The 17,783-nt window shown below is 40.5% G+C and overlaps 1 protein-coding gene and 1 non-coding gene across 2 annotated transcripts in view; both read right to left on the reverse strand.

The window, feature by feature from the left end:
* Positions 1–17,783, reverse strand: part of Cndp2 (Cytosolic non-specific dipeptidase 2) — a 117,776-nt gene that overhangs the window by 90,176 nt on the left and 9,817 nt on the right. Inside the window, exon 2 of the mRNA XM_067145085.2 lies at positions 11,556–11,730. Coding sequence (XP_067001186.1) covers positions 11,556–11,730 — 175 coding nt within the window. The remainder of the gene's footprint in view (positions 1–11,555; positions 11,731–17,783) is intronic.
* On the reverse strand, positions 7,357–7,475 carry LOC136872989 (5S ribosomal RNA). Its single transcript, XR_010860140.1, has one exon. It is a non-coding gene; the product is annotated as a 5S ribosomal RNA (ribosomal RNA).

Below are 17,783 nucleotides of genomic sequence, written 5' to 3' on the forward strand. Positions count from 1 at the left end.
GCATCTTGTCGACTTCACCAGCAACAATTTCTTCGATGGAATTGCTGATCATGAAAGGACATTCATCAAGGAAACTCTTACCATCGACCCTGGAAGCAACCAGGAATCGAGGAAGACATTCGTCACTTACATAATCTACTGGAACTGGAGTATACCGCTTGCGTTTCTTGCCATTTTTGACGCCATATTTTGAAGGGTGCCACGCTTTGAATTTGTTGAAAAAGAAGAGAGAGGTTCCGTTTCTTGGTCCCACGAGTACTCACGGAAATATGAGGTCGACCTCCGGCAGAGCCAAGGAGATTTACCGGAGGCAAGGCTATATACTCCAGAGGGCGCCCGGTATCTGGAGGGGGTCGCTAGGAACTACTCACCCAGTAGCCATGCATCACCTCGCCACGACCCGAAACTTGTGATTGGGGGAGGATAAAACCTCCGTTCTAACCTAATCTACCCGAGGCAGAGAGGGTGGCCAGACAGGAAGAGGAATGAAATTAAAGAAGGTGAGAATAGAAGGGTAGAAATAGTGATGAATAAAGAGCACAGACACCTCTCAAGCAACTCGGGGGACACCTTGTTAGTCTGGCCCTACACCGAGGCCAATCCAGCATGGGAAACCCTGATCTGGCACAGCCCTCGGGATCAACAAGCACACAAGCCCCCACACCGACATCAAGGTCATGGTGTCCCTAGAGGGGGTACTACTGGAGGGTGTAGAATTTGATACTTTTGTGCATTTCGATGTTAATCTGGTTGTATGTGGAGAGCTACCGGATGAAGAGATTATTGCTGATATATGCCAACAATGCGGTGGTGATGAACCAGTTACAAGTGATAGTGACAGTGATGGAGATGGAGATAACGACTTGAATCTTGAAACACCTGAACTGAGTGAAGTGTTAAGTGCAATAGATGTGTGTAGGCGTTACATCAGTGTGAAAAATTGTAGTAAAAATGCTTTGAATTCATTACTAAGTTTGCAAAAGCAGGTCAGGTTCAACTGTAAACAATAACTTTTATGGACAACTTTCCAGCTTCTACATTTAACATAATAAATTATTAATTTAATACAAAATAGACATTGTAACAAATATAATGCCAGAGTGTGATGTATGAATAATATTAAATTTTCTTTTATCGCATCATAACTTCAATATATTTTCTCATTCAACTACTACTCTCTATTCCCTTACATCAAACTGCTTCAAACGGCTTATGAAAGAATTATGTCATAGAAGTCCACCTTTTCAATACAATTTGTGATTTATTAGAAATCAAAAGCGATGTTACATTATGGAATAACAGGACATGTTTGGCCTAAATATATTACGCAACTTCAGCCATGTTGTCTTGATATTAAAATTAAAGTGGTTTATTACTCCTTTGGCTATGCTCAAAACATGAAGTAAAATGGCTTGTGACATTGAGTGAACTATCACAAAAATACACATCATTTACATAAAATGGATACTTAGGTGAACTTGATATTTGTGTTACTGTCTTAAAACTTCATTTGGATAAAATAACGCTTCTGCTGATTGTCTTTGTCAATTAATATTTATAAACACTCAGGTACACTTGTAAATATAATTCACATACTTATAACTTTGTTGGAATAAAAGTTGCTACTATTGACCATGTTAATTGGAGCATTTTAAATTGCAAAATTGTGATGTCATAGTAGCTGGGAATTCTTTACATACATTGTGAAGATGGAGCAGCACTATGTGGACAGAGTAGAAGAGGGGACTTCGAGAGACGGCTCTTTCTGTGGCTAGAAATATTTTAATACAAAATATGAAATTTTTAACTTGCACTGCTTCATACAGTCATTCTTTTAACGTCATTGGCTCTAAAATTGTGTAACTATCTTCTAGAAAGTATCAGGACATTCAAGTCCTGGCTATTTTTAAAAGTGATTGCCATGGTCACTTCCACAAGAAAATCAAGAAGAATATTCTAGGTATTACTAGATGAATGAATGAATGAATGAATGAATGAATGAATGTAATGTGTGCATGCTGTATGAATTAATAACTCATTTGCACTTCTTCATCTTCTGTTTTCTTAAACTTATAGGGTCGATTGCAGAAACGATGACTGGTTTTAAGCCGTAGACATCATCTACCTAAACAACGTCTAAATCGTTCACGATCTTCCATTGCATCAACAATGTTCAGCCGATGTTTAACGAGACATCCCTTAAAGTTTCAATTTTGGTTTGAAAATGGAGACAGAAGTATCTTTCATGCGACTCTTTGCTTGTCGCAACCAATGAAATTCGTTGGTGCGTGTGCCGAACGCCAGTCAGCTGTTTGTTTGCCTACACATTACTCAAATATGGCTGAGCATGACTTGCCCACAGATAAAGAGTATCACTTTCGGTGGAAATTAAATCTCATATTATCGACACTAAAGCGACACGCCACCGTACGTGGAGGTGTAGCTTTCATTATAGCGTTGTTACAGTGAGTGTAATCTACTCATAAATACGGTAGCTTCGACGAAGGGAAGATGAAACAATAGTAATGTGCAACCGAGTGTGTTGTACAGGCCATATAGATGTAGCTGGAGATCGCAGGTTCGAAACGCATCATCGGCAGCCCGGAAGATTGTTTTCCGTAGTTTCCCTATTTTTACACCAGGCAAATACTAGGGCTGGTATTATGGCCACGGCTCTTCTTCCCCAGTCCTTTTTAAACAATAATCACCACCACTTGCCTTTTCCTATCTGACAGTTGCCGAAAACTTATACGATTATATATATATATCCCATACAACCTACAACCTACTTTTTAGTTTTCACTATTATGTGTGTGTACTTGGCCGTAAATATAAGTGAATCCCTCCCGGTTGATGTATGTGACAGCCTTCAAACGATCGGGACACGTAATTCTGATGTGTATGTAGTCGAAGTGACCTATAATTTCATGGAAATTACCCCATGTACATAATAATAAAATATATCGATTGCCAAGAATTGTATCAAGTTGAATTACCGGACTGTCACTTTGTCAGTCTCAAGAAACAAGTGTCTCGTAAAGCGAAACCTTATTTTATGATTATCTCCCGTGCATGAAAAACGAATTGCTGCAATTTAGCAGCAGGTGACACACAGAAAGGCCGTCGGACTAACCTTTCTTCCCGGAATCGTCTCAACATGATAATACAAATTACATATTTCATGGTACATAACCTCTGATTGTGATTCACTCCTCTTATTTGAGGTTAAACAGTGCTCTCGGCAGTGTTTAAACATGACCGGTTGAACATCGGTTTTAGACAGTGTCTAAGTGATAAATTACGTCTCTGCAATGCAGCAGCCATGCTTAGGCATTGTTTAACCGTAGACATCGTCTAAATACTGTTTCTGCAATCGGCCCATAAATTTCACTAATACGCCAAGTGGTGTAACATGAGAGAATAAAAATGACCAGTAATGTGTGACCATGCGATCCATTCCTGGCAGGTCCCAGAACGGAAACCGCCATCGGCATTGCTGAAGAGGGATAGAAACCCTCTCTCATGTTTTGGGGTCTTGCCCTCATGGAGAGATGCTGCGGAATGCTAGGCATAACAAAATTCTGTCCTTAATAGTAAATTCCCTCAGAATGGAAAGTTATAGGATCATCGAAGAGGTACCCAGACTTGCCAAGGGAGATGTTCAATGAATTTCCAATTTCTTTGCAATCATTTAAGAAAAGGCTAGAAAAACAACACATACGGGATCTGCCACCTGGCCGACTGCCCTAAATGCAGATCAGTAGTAAGTGATTGATTGCAGTAGGAGAATCGATATCATAGCCTACAAGGAATCAGAGGGTGTGGGATATATAATAGACCCCATAATTCATTTTGAAATCTCCATAGATCAGCCAGAAGACACTGACAGGGAAAAGAAGCTGATCTATGAACCAACCATACCTTACTATAAAGATAAATTTGGATTGCAGGTCATTAACGCAATAGGATTAATGGCAGGAACTCAAGGGACTATTCCTTGATTCGTTGCAAATTTTTGGAAGCAGTTTAATTTACACATTCCAGAACAGCAAGCTGTTTCTTAGCTAGATTTACAAGGTTCCAGTTCACTGCTCAGAAATCATCGCTATATGCTATGACTCTTATAATTTAACGACATTACAAAACTAATGTACTAATCAACAGAATTATCACTGTAAGCCAAAATTATACATTGAATCCAAACACAGGTATATAAAATACTGAAATCTAATCTCGCTGAAAGTATATCTAATCAGTTCTTTATAAAACTGCAATATAAACACCTTAGTTCAACATAAGCCCAGAGTAATAAATGTTTATCTTATCTGCAGGAACAACCCCAGCTTATTGCTTTCAGGAACACAAAACCATAAATAAAGATTACAAAATGTTCTCTGGATTTAGAGAGTGATATCACTGATCCCAAAATAATGGACAGCTGAACAATACATACTGACATATGAATGTAATACTCAATATTTTAAAGATTCTACAGCATAATGAATTAAGCTGGGCTTAGGATTATTTTGATAACAAACAACAGTGAAATCATGCAAAATTTCCATGGAAATATCAATTTTAAGGTTTAGGTACAAAGGAATTATGAGATAACAATTTTTAAAAGCAATACATCATAAGTTAATGGCATGATTCTAAACAGTTGATACTGGATTTTCTGTTTGTTAATACTCATGATGTAAAAGTTCAAACAATATGGATGGAATAACGCCAGTACATGCTATCTAATTCTGAATGTAAAATAAATAAAAATGTTTCTCTCTCCTGTCCAGGACTCTCAACTAGGGAGCATAGTGTGGCGACCATGAGACTCCAGCAGGATCACGCACAATTTCCACTAACTTGTGTTGGGGTCAAATCCTGTTCCCTTCCAACCTAGCGGTATTCAGTTTACAGTGCCTAGAATTTTTTCATGCCATTTGGGACCATTTCTCTCAGTAGATAACTTCATTCTTTGAAGGATGAAATCTCTTTCATTTTCTCCACAGGTTAGTGTTACATAGGGATAATCATCTTGTATATCACCTTGAAACAATAATCACTACCATCAATAAGAATGCACTACTTTGCAATCTACCTCAGGACTAAAATAATCAGCGAGAGGTCATTATCTTACATAATGATAACCAAAATAGTCACCACCATCCTCCTCCTCATCCAAAGGATGTGCTTTGTCATTGCAATCATCCCTTCCTTCTTTCCTGCTGTCCTTCTTGGTAATTCTGACATCCAGTTCACCATCAAACTTCTTTTCATAGCGATTCCCTTTTCCTCTTTTATAAAAGAATCATTTAGATGCAATGGAAATATGGTTATGGAGAAGACTTAAAAAAATTAGCAGGACGGACAAGATTGTTGCAATTATCCATGACGTGGCATCTCTTAAATCATGTAGCACTGATACATTCTCTGACATCTAGTGCTGTGTTGTCATCAGCTCTCATGTAGGAGCCTAGGTACTTAAAATCAGATACCTTTCACACTTTCTCTCCTCCTGATACTCTTCTGGCAATAACCGTTGGCTATGATCATGCCAGCTGACGTGAGTTACCACACTCTAACATTTTGTCTCTGTTAGGTTGGGTTGCAGTCCAAAGTCATCAAGTTTTGCGTGCCACTAACTGAATAACTGGTGGAGACAGTTCACTAGCAAGTATGACATCAAAAACATTCTGTCGACAGATAGGGATGGGGCTTTTGTAGGTCTACAATCAAAATGTCCGTGCAGCAGATAAAGAAAAAAAGGCAAAACTGCATATCCTTGAAAGATGCCCATTGAAATGCCCAACGGATCAGTGATGCCAACACTCCAACAAACATAGCTCGTGATGTTGTGATAAAGAAGCTGCATCAAATGAACATCAGCCTCCGAAATATCATGGGAGCAAAGGGAGTACTAAATAAGATCATGCAGGACCCAATCAAATGCCTTCTCCAAATCTAGAAAGGTCATAAATATGCACCGTTTTTCTCTCCTCCTGATACTTTTCTGACGACAACCAGGTGGCATGGATCGCATCAGTTGTTCTGCAAACCTTCATGAAACCACGCTGGAGATAATGGTAAGACTACGAGGTGGTAGTTGCAGATGCCAGGATGAAGGGATCTCATCACCTGAATGCACTTATTTTAAAGAGCTCCATTAAGAATTCCAGATCGTGGTGTCCCATCTTCTTCCCGGCTTCAGCAGGGATGTCACTGCTTTCAGTTGCCTTACCATTCTTTATGGCTTGGAGAGCAACTTTAACCTCATTTAAGGTTTTAAGGGGTACCAGAAACTAAACCAGATTGGCTATAAGCATCAGTAGCTGTGGGAACTCTTTGTCGCACATTATAATGTGCTTGAGAATGTCTTTTGGTTTTCAAAGAAGAAACTGCTGCTTTCATCCTTCACTTGCAAAATATATCCTATACACTGTGCAGCGCAATGACTAGATCAAGCTAGCCTATATACATCATTGTTACCCAGAGGTCTTTCTAGTCGTTCACAGTGATCACAAAAGTGCTCTGCTTTCGCTGCTGCAACAGCTTGTTTAGCAGCAGTTTTGAGCTGGTGAAATTGGGCATGATTACTGTTAGTCCTGGATTGCAGCCGGTTCTTGAAGGCAGCCTTCTAGGACTTTATGGCATGCTGACTTCTTATTTCTACAATCAGATCTGCCTGTTCTCATAACACCTCCCTCGCTTAGTCAAAACCACAATTTCCTTCGCATCAATCATCTGGATATTTTCAGCAATCTCAATCCATGTATATTGGACAGTGCTCACAGGGAGAGGTTCAATAATGTTCATAAATAAAGTGAGCGGATAGCTTTCACTACTTGGCGAGTTCTGGGGTGGTAATGGGTTGAGTACACAGTTGAAAGTGGAGAATGGGAGTTTATGTCTACAGGAATGAGCTCCATCACCAGCTTCAAGTCTCTTCTCCAACCAACCAGTAGTCAATTCGTGTATCATGACTGCTCTACTGTACAGTGATGATGTGCGATTTTTTCTTCCTGAAGAATGTATTTGCCAGCACCAAGCCACATGACTCACAGCCCTTGAAAGGCCTTGGCCTACCAAGTGACCGCTGCTCAGCCCAAAGGCCTGCAGATTACAAGGTGTCGTGTGGTCGGCACGACCAATCCTCTCGGCTGTTATTCTTGGCTTTCTAGACCAGGGTCACTATCTCACCATCAGATAGTTCCTCAATTCTAATCATGTAGGCTGAGTGGACCTCGAACCAGCCCTCAAGTCCAGGTAAAAATCCCTGACCTGGCCAGGAATCGAACCTGGTGCCTCCGGGTAAGAGGCAGACACGCTATCCCTACACCACGGGGCCAGAAAAGGGAACTGAGCAAACGGCATGTGGTGTTTCCAAGTGGTCACCCATCCAAGTACTGACCACACCCAATGTTGCTTAACTGTGGTGATCGGACGAGAACCGGTGCATTCAACATGGTATGGCCAATGGCCCACATGACTCAGCATACTCTAAAGAACATTCTCCACCTTTATTGCATGTGCTGTACCTACATCCTCCATGGACTCTCTCAAAATGTTTGCATGATCTACTAACATGGCAGCTGAAGTGACCACCAATATACACAGCAGATTGCTAGAATTGATAGACAGGATGTATGCATCAAGATCAGACCAAAATTCTTCTTGTTCTTTAGACAGGCATCTCATCTGGGGTGTAACACGAGATGATTCGCACAGCTATTTGGATATTCAGCAGTTGTCAGAGATGCAGTAATGGTCTCTTCCAGCTATTCACAGACAGTGACTGACACTCCATTTCCACCAGTTAGTGCCATGATACAGGGATTTATACTCTTCATTGAAATTACAGGTCTGTGCACCTCGTTTCCAGAATGCAGGCAATATCAAACCAGTGTTGCTTTAGAGATTCAGCAAACTCATAGCTCCTTCCAGACAAGTTCCCAATATAAATGGTTGAAAATTAGACTCATTGACTTTGCTTCTTCAACCTGCCAGAGCTTTCAGCAAGCAGCTGTTGCTCATTCTTACTCTGATCAGGCTAGGTCAGAGCACATCACCTACGAGGGGAAAAGGGGGGGAGGGTGTGTGTTTTCCCAGCTACAAATCAGACTTTGTACTTGGTTTGATGTATGATTATGCGTCATTGTAAGCATGAAAATCACGCCGCTCCAAACAAGAAGAACCGATGCTTTTTGTAGTTAATCCACCGGAGAAACGGGCATATTTTCTCTACTGAGGGCTCTTTGTTCCTTATAAAGGCTCGTCCACCCTAAGCTGTTGGTCTCTGTAGGTAGTCAGTTAATTTCTGCTGCCCAACACTCGGCGTTAAGTTGCTGGCTGTAGGATCTACACCATTCTGTAGCAGGATGAACCTGGCCAGACAAAATGATTTATAAATCACATATAACCTAAAACTCCCTGAGAGATAGGCCAACAGGATACTTCTTCTGCAGGAAAGGTGGAAAAAACCAACCGGGATGGCTTACACACGTGCACAATGACTTGGCAGAAATAGGTATCACGGAAGAGGATATAAAAGAAAGGACATCATTTAGGAAGAAGGTTGCGGGATTGAGGGATGCGTCTGATGAGCAACATGCGAAGCCACGGAACATCTCGGTGGAAGAACGAGCAAGAAGAAGTCAAAGACTCAAGAATCTTTGGCGAGAGTGTAAAGAGAAGGGTATCAGTCTGCGAGACAGAAGGAAGATTGTGTAAACGTAGCCCACAGGTGGCCGTATCGATTAATAATAATAATAACCTAAAACTTTCTGAATTAGTAGAATCTAAATAAACTTGGTTAAACTATGATCAGCAGTTTCATTGTTGCAAGAAGTGGAAGAGATGTGAAAACTATAAACCCCACAGATAGATGATCATCTATTATCTCTGAAATGGATAGTTTTTCTCAGAATAATCAACATACAGCCATGTGGTACTTGATTTACAAAGAAGATAAAACTATTATCTTTCTATAATTACAAAGCTGCATTGAGCTTTTCTAAACCACACCCGGGCAACTGGAGTGGGACATTGATGATGATGATGATTGAGCATTTCTCCAGCTGCTGTTGGGCCCCATCAGATAAACTGACAAAGTCCTCATAAGATCCAATGAATGCTCTAGTCACATTAAAAAAATAACAAGCTGAACAGTCTAGTTCAACTCCCTGAAGTCACAGCATAGTGATAGTTGCATACCCCACTTACAGAGTAGCGATCCACATCTTCTGTTGCCTGTTGTAATTCAGCTGAGTGAAATCCTAGTCTTATATAAGAGGTCAAAGCCTGAAGGGTTATTCTTCGTACTGATAAAAGGTTGCCAGTATGGAAGAGCAGCAATGAGCCATGCTGAGTGCCATTTATAAATTCCACTGTAGCCTCTGGATATAAGTTGTTAGGGTGTTTTCACAGAAGGTGACTGACTTTAGACATTGTAATATCATTGCTAAATCCCTGTGGATTGGGACAGATCCAGGGAAATTTTACTAAATTCTCATCACTGCAGGCACTGGAATATCACTGGTACATCCTTATGGACACGGAAGGACACATTAAGGGAAACTGTAGTGAATTCCAAAAGCAGGTTATTATGTATCCTTACCCTTGGAGGTTCAATATTATTTTAAACCCATAGCCAGAACAAAGGACTAGACATCACTGCACCACATGGTTTGATAAAGGACTGTATCGATCTTCTTTATGTGCCTATTGTCCAACCAGATTGAGAACAACACTCAGCTGTGGAAACACCAGCCCCAATGCTGATGTGCGTTATTTAACTCAATGAGTTCTACGTCCGCCTATGGACGGGCTGACGCGGCCGGTCCAGCACTGCTACGCCCTCTACAGACGGTGCACAAGATCGTTAATTCTTATTTAGTTTCCCGGTTCATTCTTGAGTGACAATTCAATCTCTGGCATGTTCTGCCATCTGTTGGGCATTATGCAGAACTAATTGATCATGGCTTATAGCTTCGGGAAGTAAATTACAGAGCTTTTTGTAGACGCAGCTATGTTATTTTGGATCAAAGAATCTTTCAGTTATTAACCACAGCGGAATGTGATAATTAAGATGATGATTTTAAAGAATTGTTAAGCAATTTTGAAAGTGAGAGTGATACAAAGTGTGCTGAAAATATTGTGAGAAAGAAACTGAACCTCCTCCTAAACGAAAGGAGAAAAACACGGTGAGTTCAAAAGCTATTTCATCACTATTTTCGTGGCGGATGGATGACTTTTCTCCAACAGACTATCAAGTACTGTGACAGACTCTGGGAGCCAAGTAGTGTTGATGACAACCCCAAAATCATTGATTTTCAAAACAAATCAGTATCACAAACAACTGGCAGAAAACAATGAGCTGTCACCACATTCCAGGTTTAGAAAGTATTTTAAAATATCAACCTATGTGCATATATTAGTTGCCTACAGATTTTACGAAATAATTTTATTTTAGTATTCTTTACTTTGTATAAAGATGATGTACACATGGGCACAAAAAGTGTAATTTTGTTTTCTGTTAAAATAATATTGAACATAACTGTAGGATTTTCCATTTGCATTTAGATTTATAAAGAACCAACATTTATAAACATTTTGAACCAAGTTAAAAATTGTGGCTTCTACATTTTTTTTTTACATACGAATGAAAAAACTCAGCAGTGAGGTACCAAACAGTCAACTGGTAACTCAGCACTTAAAAGGCTACAAATTCAAGAAAAGACTACGTAAACAATAGGGAATCTGTCACCTGGGGAACAGGTGGTGACTATCATTCCTTGATCTAATTTTGGAAGCAGAGTTGGTTAAATGCTTGTTGAAGGAAATGTCGGGCCAAGAGTTACTCCGAGATACCTTGGGTTGTGGTTGTTGTTGGAGTTGTTCAGAGTTACATTTAGAAGAGACTGAGTTTTTCTATGGTTTAAATGGAACGGGTAAGTTTCCATTTTACTTTAGCTAGGAGCCAGACACCATTTCCTGAAGAACTGGTTAAGAGTTTCAAGGTCTACGGTGAGAATGTTCTTAATTTCATCTAGTCAGGTGTGCTAGAGAGATCATCAGCAGAGGCAAATTTGTGCGATATGGAATCTGGCATGTTACTTTCAGCAATTCATAGACACCACCTTCTCTCCATACACCATTGTAGGCCACCTGAAGTTCAACAAACACTGCACCAAAATAGTTTATTTTTTTCTCTGTTAAGCTGGAAGCTATGCTTTCAGTGTTGACTTAGACAGTATAATCTCCATTTCAGTCTGTCAAACACAAGATAGAAATTTATGAAAACACGAACATGAAACTGGGACAAGTCGACTCGTTCTAGCCTATACCAGAAGACACGGTGCTCTGCGAATATCATCTTTCATCTCAATGTAATTAATCCTTGATGTTAGAAAAAGAAAAATGAAACTGGAAACAGAAAATACAAAAAAGAAACAAAGTAATTTTAAATAATATATAATTATTGCTACATGCTATGGTTTAGAACAATAACTTTTGTAACAGCACTGATAATCGCAGAAGTTTGAAAAGCGATGGTACTTTACCTGTTTCCCCACATTACAAAGTTCCACTTCAGCACCTAACTCCTTCAACTTCGTAGAAACCCAAGAAACAGTCTCAACAATGTCTTGTCGTTTCTCAGGCCAAGCAGAAACTGATGGGATTGCCACTATTTCCTTCAAATTCTGTATGTAGGTGTTTCTGTTAGCATCAATGTGGCTGAAACATTACAAACACATATTCCAACAATTTATTATTATTATTATTATTATTTTAATGGATTTTGACTCATCAGATACAGATTTTGACTAGTATTATTTTCTACACTGTTTATTTTACTCAGAGTTTATTAGGCATATGAAAAACTGTTCGAGAATTTTGTCTTTTCTCTTTCGTTAGGCTTTAGATATGTTTCAACATTTTTTAAAACACTAAAATTTGGAAATCATCATCTGTATTCTTAGTTACTTAAAGACAAAATGAACAACTCCTATTACAGATTATGCATTACAGACTACAACTACCAGCAGAATGCTCCTCAACACTGAGTTTTTACATCATTACAGGATGGCATAATATAAAAGTACAGTGGTTTCCCATTTTCAAACCATGTACCTTAATTAAGACCATAATCACTATCTTCACAGTACTGTCCCTTTCCTTTCCCGCCATCGATGAAAACTGCATTTGTTAGTGCGACGTTAAATATGTAGCAAATATCATCTTGCATGCACTGAAATCTGCAGTCACTCTGGTAAGAAGTAAACATGCTATGAATAAGCTGAGACTGCCTAGAAACAAGAAATATTGTAGAGCCAATTTGAGGTAAAAACGAGCAGGAGATGCTATGAGCTAGGGGTTGACATGGGTAGCTGCTATTACTTCAGACACTGCAATCTCATTGCTAAATCCCTGTGGATTGGGACAGATTCAGGTAAATTTTACTGAATTTCCCTGCAGGATATTCCAAGATGTGAAATCATGCTGCAGAAGGCATCTAAAGATAAAGAAAAGCCATTGCAGTCAGTAATCATCCAGGAAGGTGGTTCATGTTCACGTCTGTTTCGTCATTACTCGCCCCATCTGTCTGGTGGCCATTTTCCAGGGATACAAGGGTGATGTCAGTAATATGTTCACCCCCAATTAATAAGAAATTAGGTTATGTGAACGCTACTGATCTACGAAATATCACTGTAATATTTGTCACATATGAAAGGTAATCATTGATTTACTCAAATAAAGTCTAAAATCCCAGGTAGATTAAGAAATAATGGAAATATTTAATTTTACAGAATACATACTTTACTGCCTTACAGCTATATACAATTTTTTCTGCGTCGCAGGGCTTCCGTGTTTTGTTTGTGTGTAACACAACACTTTCGTGTGTCATGTCTTTGCTCACGGTAATGCTTTGGTGTCGTGTCACTTCAACTGTCAATTGTCTAATAGTGCTGTTCCTTTAATAAAGTAATATATCTATTGGTCCAGGGATCGATGCTGATGATGATGCTTGTTGTTTAAAGGGGCCTAACATCGAGGTCATCGGCCCCTAATGGTACGAAATGAAACGACAAAGTAAAAGTTCAAAATCATCCACTGAACAAAATAAAAAATGTCATGAAGAATGAATGAATGAATGGATGAATGAATGAATGAATGAATGAAAATGAATTTAAAACAATCAGTGGATCCGTCTCAAAAAACTAGCATAGTTAATAGTAGTACAGACCAAGGGACCACTTCCAAAGCACAATCCTGAATCGAGAATGCTTGGTGTCTAAATGGGTCCAAAATACAGATCAGAGGCCCCTCAGAATGATACTTATCGCTTGTAATGCAGAACCATGGTATCCGTCCTGTTGCGGTACTAATCAAAAGTAGCAGAGACTTGCGGTATTCCACACATTATTGTACTACTCAGAGGTTATGAAATTCGACGTATAATACAGACCTATGTTTTTCTCACTTTGCGGCGCCATTTACAGGCAACGCAAACCTATGGTGTTCATCACATGAGAGTACTAACCACAGGGACCTCTCCCTATCCCGTGGTGTTCCTCATATAGTGGGTACTAATCATAGGCAAGGCAGAACCATGGTAGCTATCATCGGTCCAGGGATCATGCTATTTTCCGGTTGCTTCGGCACGAGATTTAGGTCTTGTAATTTCCATATTAAATGGTGATTTTCGTCCTCAAAAAAAGCGATAACATCCTTAATGTTGTTCACCTCCATTTTGCTTTTTGAACTGTCCACGCTAGACAAATGTACAAAGATAATGAGAATCCACAGACATGGCACTTCCATTCATCGGTGCCAGCCCTGGACCTCAAGAAACAAACAAAAGACGGTGCGAGCAGCGATATGCAACATGATGGACTCCTGTTTACAGCTCGTAAGTACGTATTCATGTTTCTTGCTAGTAACGACGGTATTTCTTAATCTACCTGGGATTTGAGACTTTATTTGAGTAAATCAATGATAACCTTTCACATTGTGACAAATATTACAGTGATATTTCGTGGATCAGTAGCGTTCACGTCACCAGAAATTATTTCAACAGGGTGGTGAGTGGTGATTATTGTTTTTAAGAGGAAGTACAACTGGGCAACCATCCTCTATATAACACTAATCAGAGAGAAAAACTGGAAGGGATCCGACACTTCGAAAAATGAAGATATCGGCCAAAGGAAGACAAGGGCCACGACGGGCGTGAAAATGAAAGACTCCCTAGCCCTCGCAAACCTAATAGCGTCGGGGTCAGAAAAGAACAAGAGATGACCAAGGGAGGTCGGATAGGACAGATGAAAGGGAGGAGCCTGGCACAAGTAAGTGGAAGCAATGCCAGGACTCAGCTGAGGGCCCCGTGGTCGCCAACCCACGCTCCACAGTTCAGAGCCTCTGAGGCCCCTTTTAGTCGCCCCTTACGACAGGCAGGGGATACCGTGGGTGTTATTCTACCGCAAATGTATGAGGGCGAATCAAGTTATGGCCATTTATGAAACCACCTACACATAGGCAAAACGGCTATGATCACATACAACGTAAGTTCACTTTTCCTACATAGTCCCCAGGAGACTGTAAACATTTCTCGGGATGGTCAACCAACTTTTCGATTCTGGATGCGTATAAATCACCTCCAGCGCTATGTAACCATTTCAAGACAGCTGCTTTCACCTCCTCATAGTTTCAGAATTTTCGTCCACCGAGATCCTTTTTCAGCTTACCAAACACATGATAATCGCATGGTGCTAAGTCTGGATTGTATGGAGGATGTTGCCATAACTCCCACTTGAATCGCTGCAGCAGTTCGGATATTTGGCGGGCCGTGTGAGGTGCAACAAAGTTACACCAGCGCTCAATTTTCCTCGCCGCTTTTCTTTAATCGCCTTACGCAACCGGTTGAACGTTTGACAATACAAAGCCGAGTTGACTGTTGCGTCTTTCGGCATAAATTCTCCGTGCCCCCCCCCGTTGTCAAAGAACACTAGCGCCATTACCTTTCCTGCTGAAGGTTGGACCTTGGCCTTCTTTTGTGGTAGTGATGTGGTTTGCACTCATTCCATCAATGTTCTGTTTGTTTCGGGAGTGAAGTGGTGGACCCACATTTCATCCCCTGTGATGATTTGCTGCAGAAACCCGTGGCCAGTGGCGATTGGAAACGTTCTCCTGTGTGAACATCGGTGAACAGACATGGGACCCATCTTTGACACAGTTTACAAAATCCAAGGTGCTGGTGAACAATGGAGAACACACTGCCATACGAAATGTTCAGCATGTTGGCAATTTCCTGCAGTGTTATACGCCGATTCTCTCTAATGATCCCATCCACATGGTCAACATTTGCAAGGGTACTGGACGTTGCAGGCCTACCTTCGCGATATTCGTCCATGAGATCCGTTCATCTGGCGTCAAATTACTTACACCACTTTACAATAACTGGGCGAGAAACTGAATGCTCACGATATACAGCAGTGATTACACGATGAATGTCTGTGCAATTGAGCTGTTTAGCCCGTAGAAATCTGAGCGCTGCATGCACCTCCAATTTGGAGGGAACATCCAGTTGACACACCATTGACCCTTGACGATGGGATATCACACCAACCTTCCTATCGGACGTGTCAGCAATTACTGTAGCTTACTCTGCATTGGCCACGGTCATGACACACAGCGTGCTCTCGCGGAGAGTTAGTGTAACTTTCTGATTCACCATTGTACCAGACTTCGCCTCCACTGACTTCAAATTGTGGTCAGTACCAGAGAGAATGGTCTGCAAGAAAAGACACCCTTCATCGGAAAGTTTGAAAAGTTCCTTGGTGGCAACAGTGGCAGATTTCCTGATTGATACCATCTGTTCTGCGATAGATGACTAGCTAAAGAGACTCCAAACCTGTGTGTGTGTGTGTGTGTGCTAATGGTGGACATTTTGAAGATTGATTGGTGCAATACATCCTACAGGTTTTGTATTCTACATCTATGTTTGCAGTTTTCTTGGCGAGAATTCTTAAGTTTCATATTTCCCATTTGAAATCCACTACATACAAGAGATGTATGCTCTTTGTTATTGCCTCACCTCATGAGTGTTTGTTTTGTACATATTGTTAAATAAAAAGAAGATCACTTGAACATTTTGTTGTTTGTCCAACCCTTGTACTGTTTCTCTATGGGGTCGGGTATGAGGTGAGATGAATCTGTCATGGCGTGTTTATATGACTGGATGCCCTTCCTGATGTGAACCTCATCAGAGGAGTTATGAGATGAAATGAATGAAGTGATATATGATAGTAGGAAGGGAGAGGGTGAAACCTGGTGCCAGCATGTAGCCTACTCTTGTCGAATAGCACCAAGGGATCTGCTCAAGTCTTAATGTCTAAATCTGATGGACGAATCACCATGAACAGCGTCATATGCCCTGACTCCATATGAGCACTGCCGAGGGGTTTGAAATTTAATCCAGGATTTTGGCACGCAATCTAGTGATTAGAAATTGTATACCACCACCTCTCCTACCCAGCCGGCCAACATTCTGTTGGTGCAAATTTTTTTGACCAACGGGACTCAAACCGGCTAACCTCGGTGTCAGACCATTTAGACTTCAATGCCTTAACGATCATTGCCACCAGGCGGCCTATCACCTGAACATTTAAATCTATCAAAATATAGTGCCATAACATATCGATGAACGTTTTTAAGATTTTCATATGGATTGTTGTTGCATCAGTGAATCTAATGTTTGTATGACTAGATAGACATGTTAACCCATTCACTGAATTTTGTTTGGTTTGGTTAATCTACAATGTATCTAATGGGTCAAGTACTTGATACCCAACAGAGAATATACAGTAGATGAAGATCCCCAACATTTGAATGAAACATGTACTACTAACTTCCATCACGTGACGCTTCACTGATTAAATGAAGTATTGAATAGGTGGATCTGTAACATTTTCATGCATGTATCACATTAGTGCAAGAGAAACTGAACACCCAGGCAACGTCTCCTTGGCTACATACAGATCAAATACATCCTTGTGTCTCACATTGATATATCAGTTCCTTTCCATCCCACTGGAAAAAATTCCCCAAAGATTTTTAAATCATGGTGACAAAATGATTAAGAGTATTCTCAAGGAGATTTTATCACTTCCAGCTGATGCACCGGATGCAATGATCTATTCTGCCAAAGGGGTTAAAGATCTGGGTCATTTTCGTGCAAGGTGGGAAGCAGCTCTACAACATACAGTATCTATAGCTGTAACATCCTCCACAAAGCAGGCAATAACAATGAAGCAATGAGAAACCTCGAAGCTCAACGACAATGAACGTCCACCCTTAATATCGAACGTGTCTCCGAAAATGCTCTTAAATTGTGGACATGTGACAGCTTCTTTGGACACCATAAAACTCAGGAGATCTCTCAGAGACCAGGGATGAAAAAAAAGGTGCCTATTAAACCAGAAAGGCAAAGGTGTATGCTTATATCAAGAGTTTACTCCAGCCAATTGGTGGATAAGGAAACAGGACAGACTAACAAGTACTGAGTGGAAAGATGCCCTTGAAATTACAGCGAATACAGCCTCTGTTTGCGCCATACCAGGCAGATCCAAAGATAATGCAGATGATGCAGTGAGATTGAAATTTTGGCACAAGTATTAGAATCCTGCCCATTCGGCAAATCCCTAAGAAACACCAGACAACATCACATCCGGTCTTCCTTGGCCGATACGCTACATGCAAAAGGGTTATCTAGTACATAAAAAGGTCCATGG

The sequence above is a fragment of the Anabrus simplex genome, chromosome 4, assembly GCF_040414725.1.
Source record: "Anabrus simplex isolate iqAnaSimp1 chromosome 4, ASM4041472v1, whole genome shotgun sequence".
Taxonomy (NCBI): domain Eukaryota; kingdom Metazoa; phylum Arthropoda; class Insecta; order Orthoptera; family Tettigoniidae; genus Anabrus; species Anabrus simplex.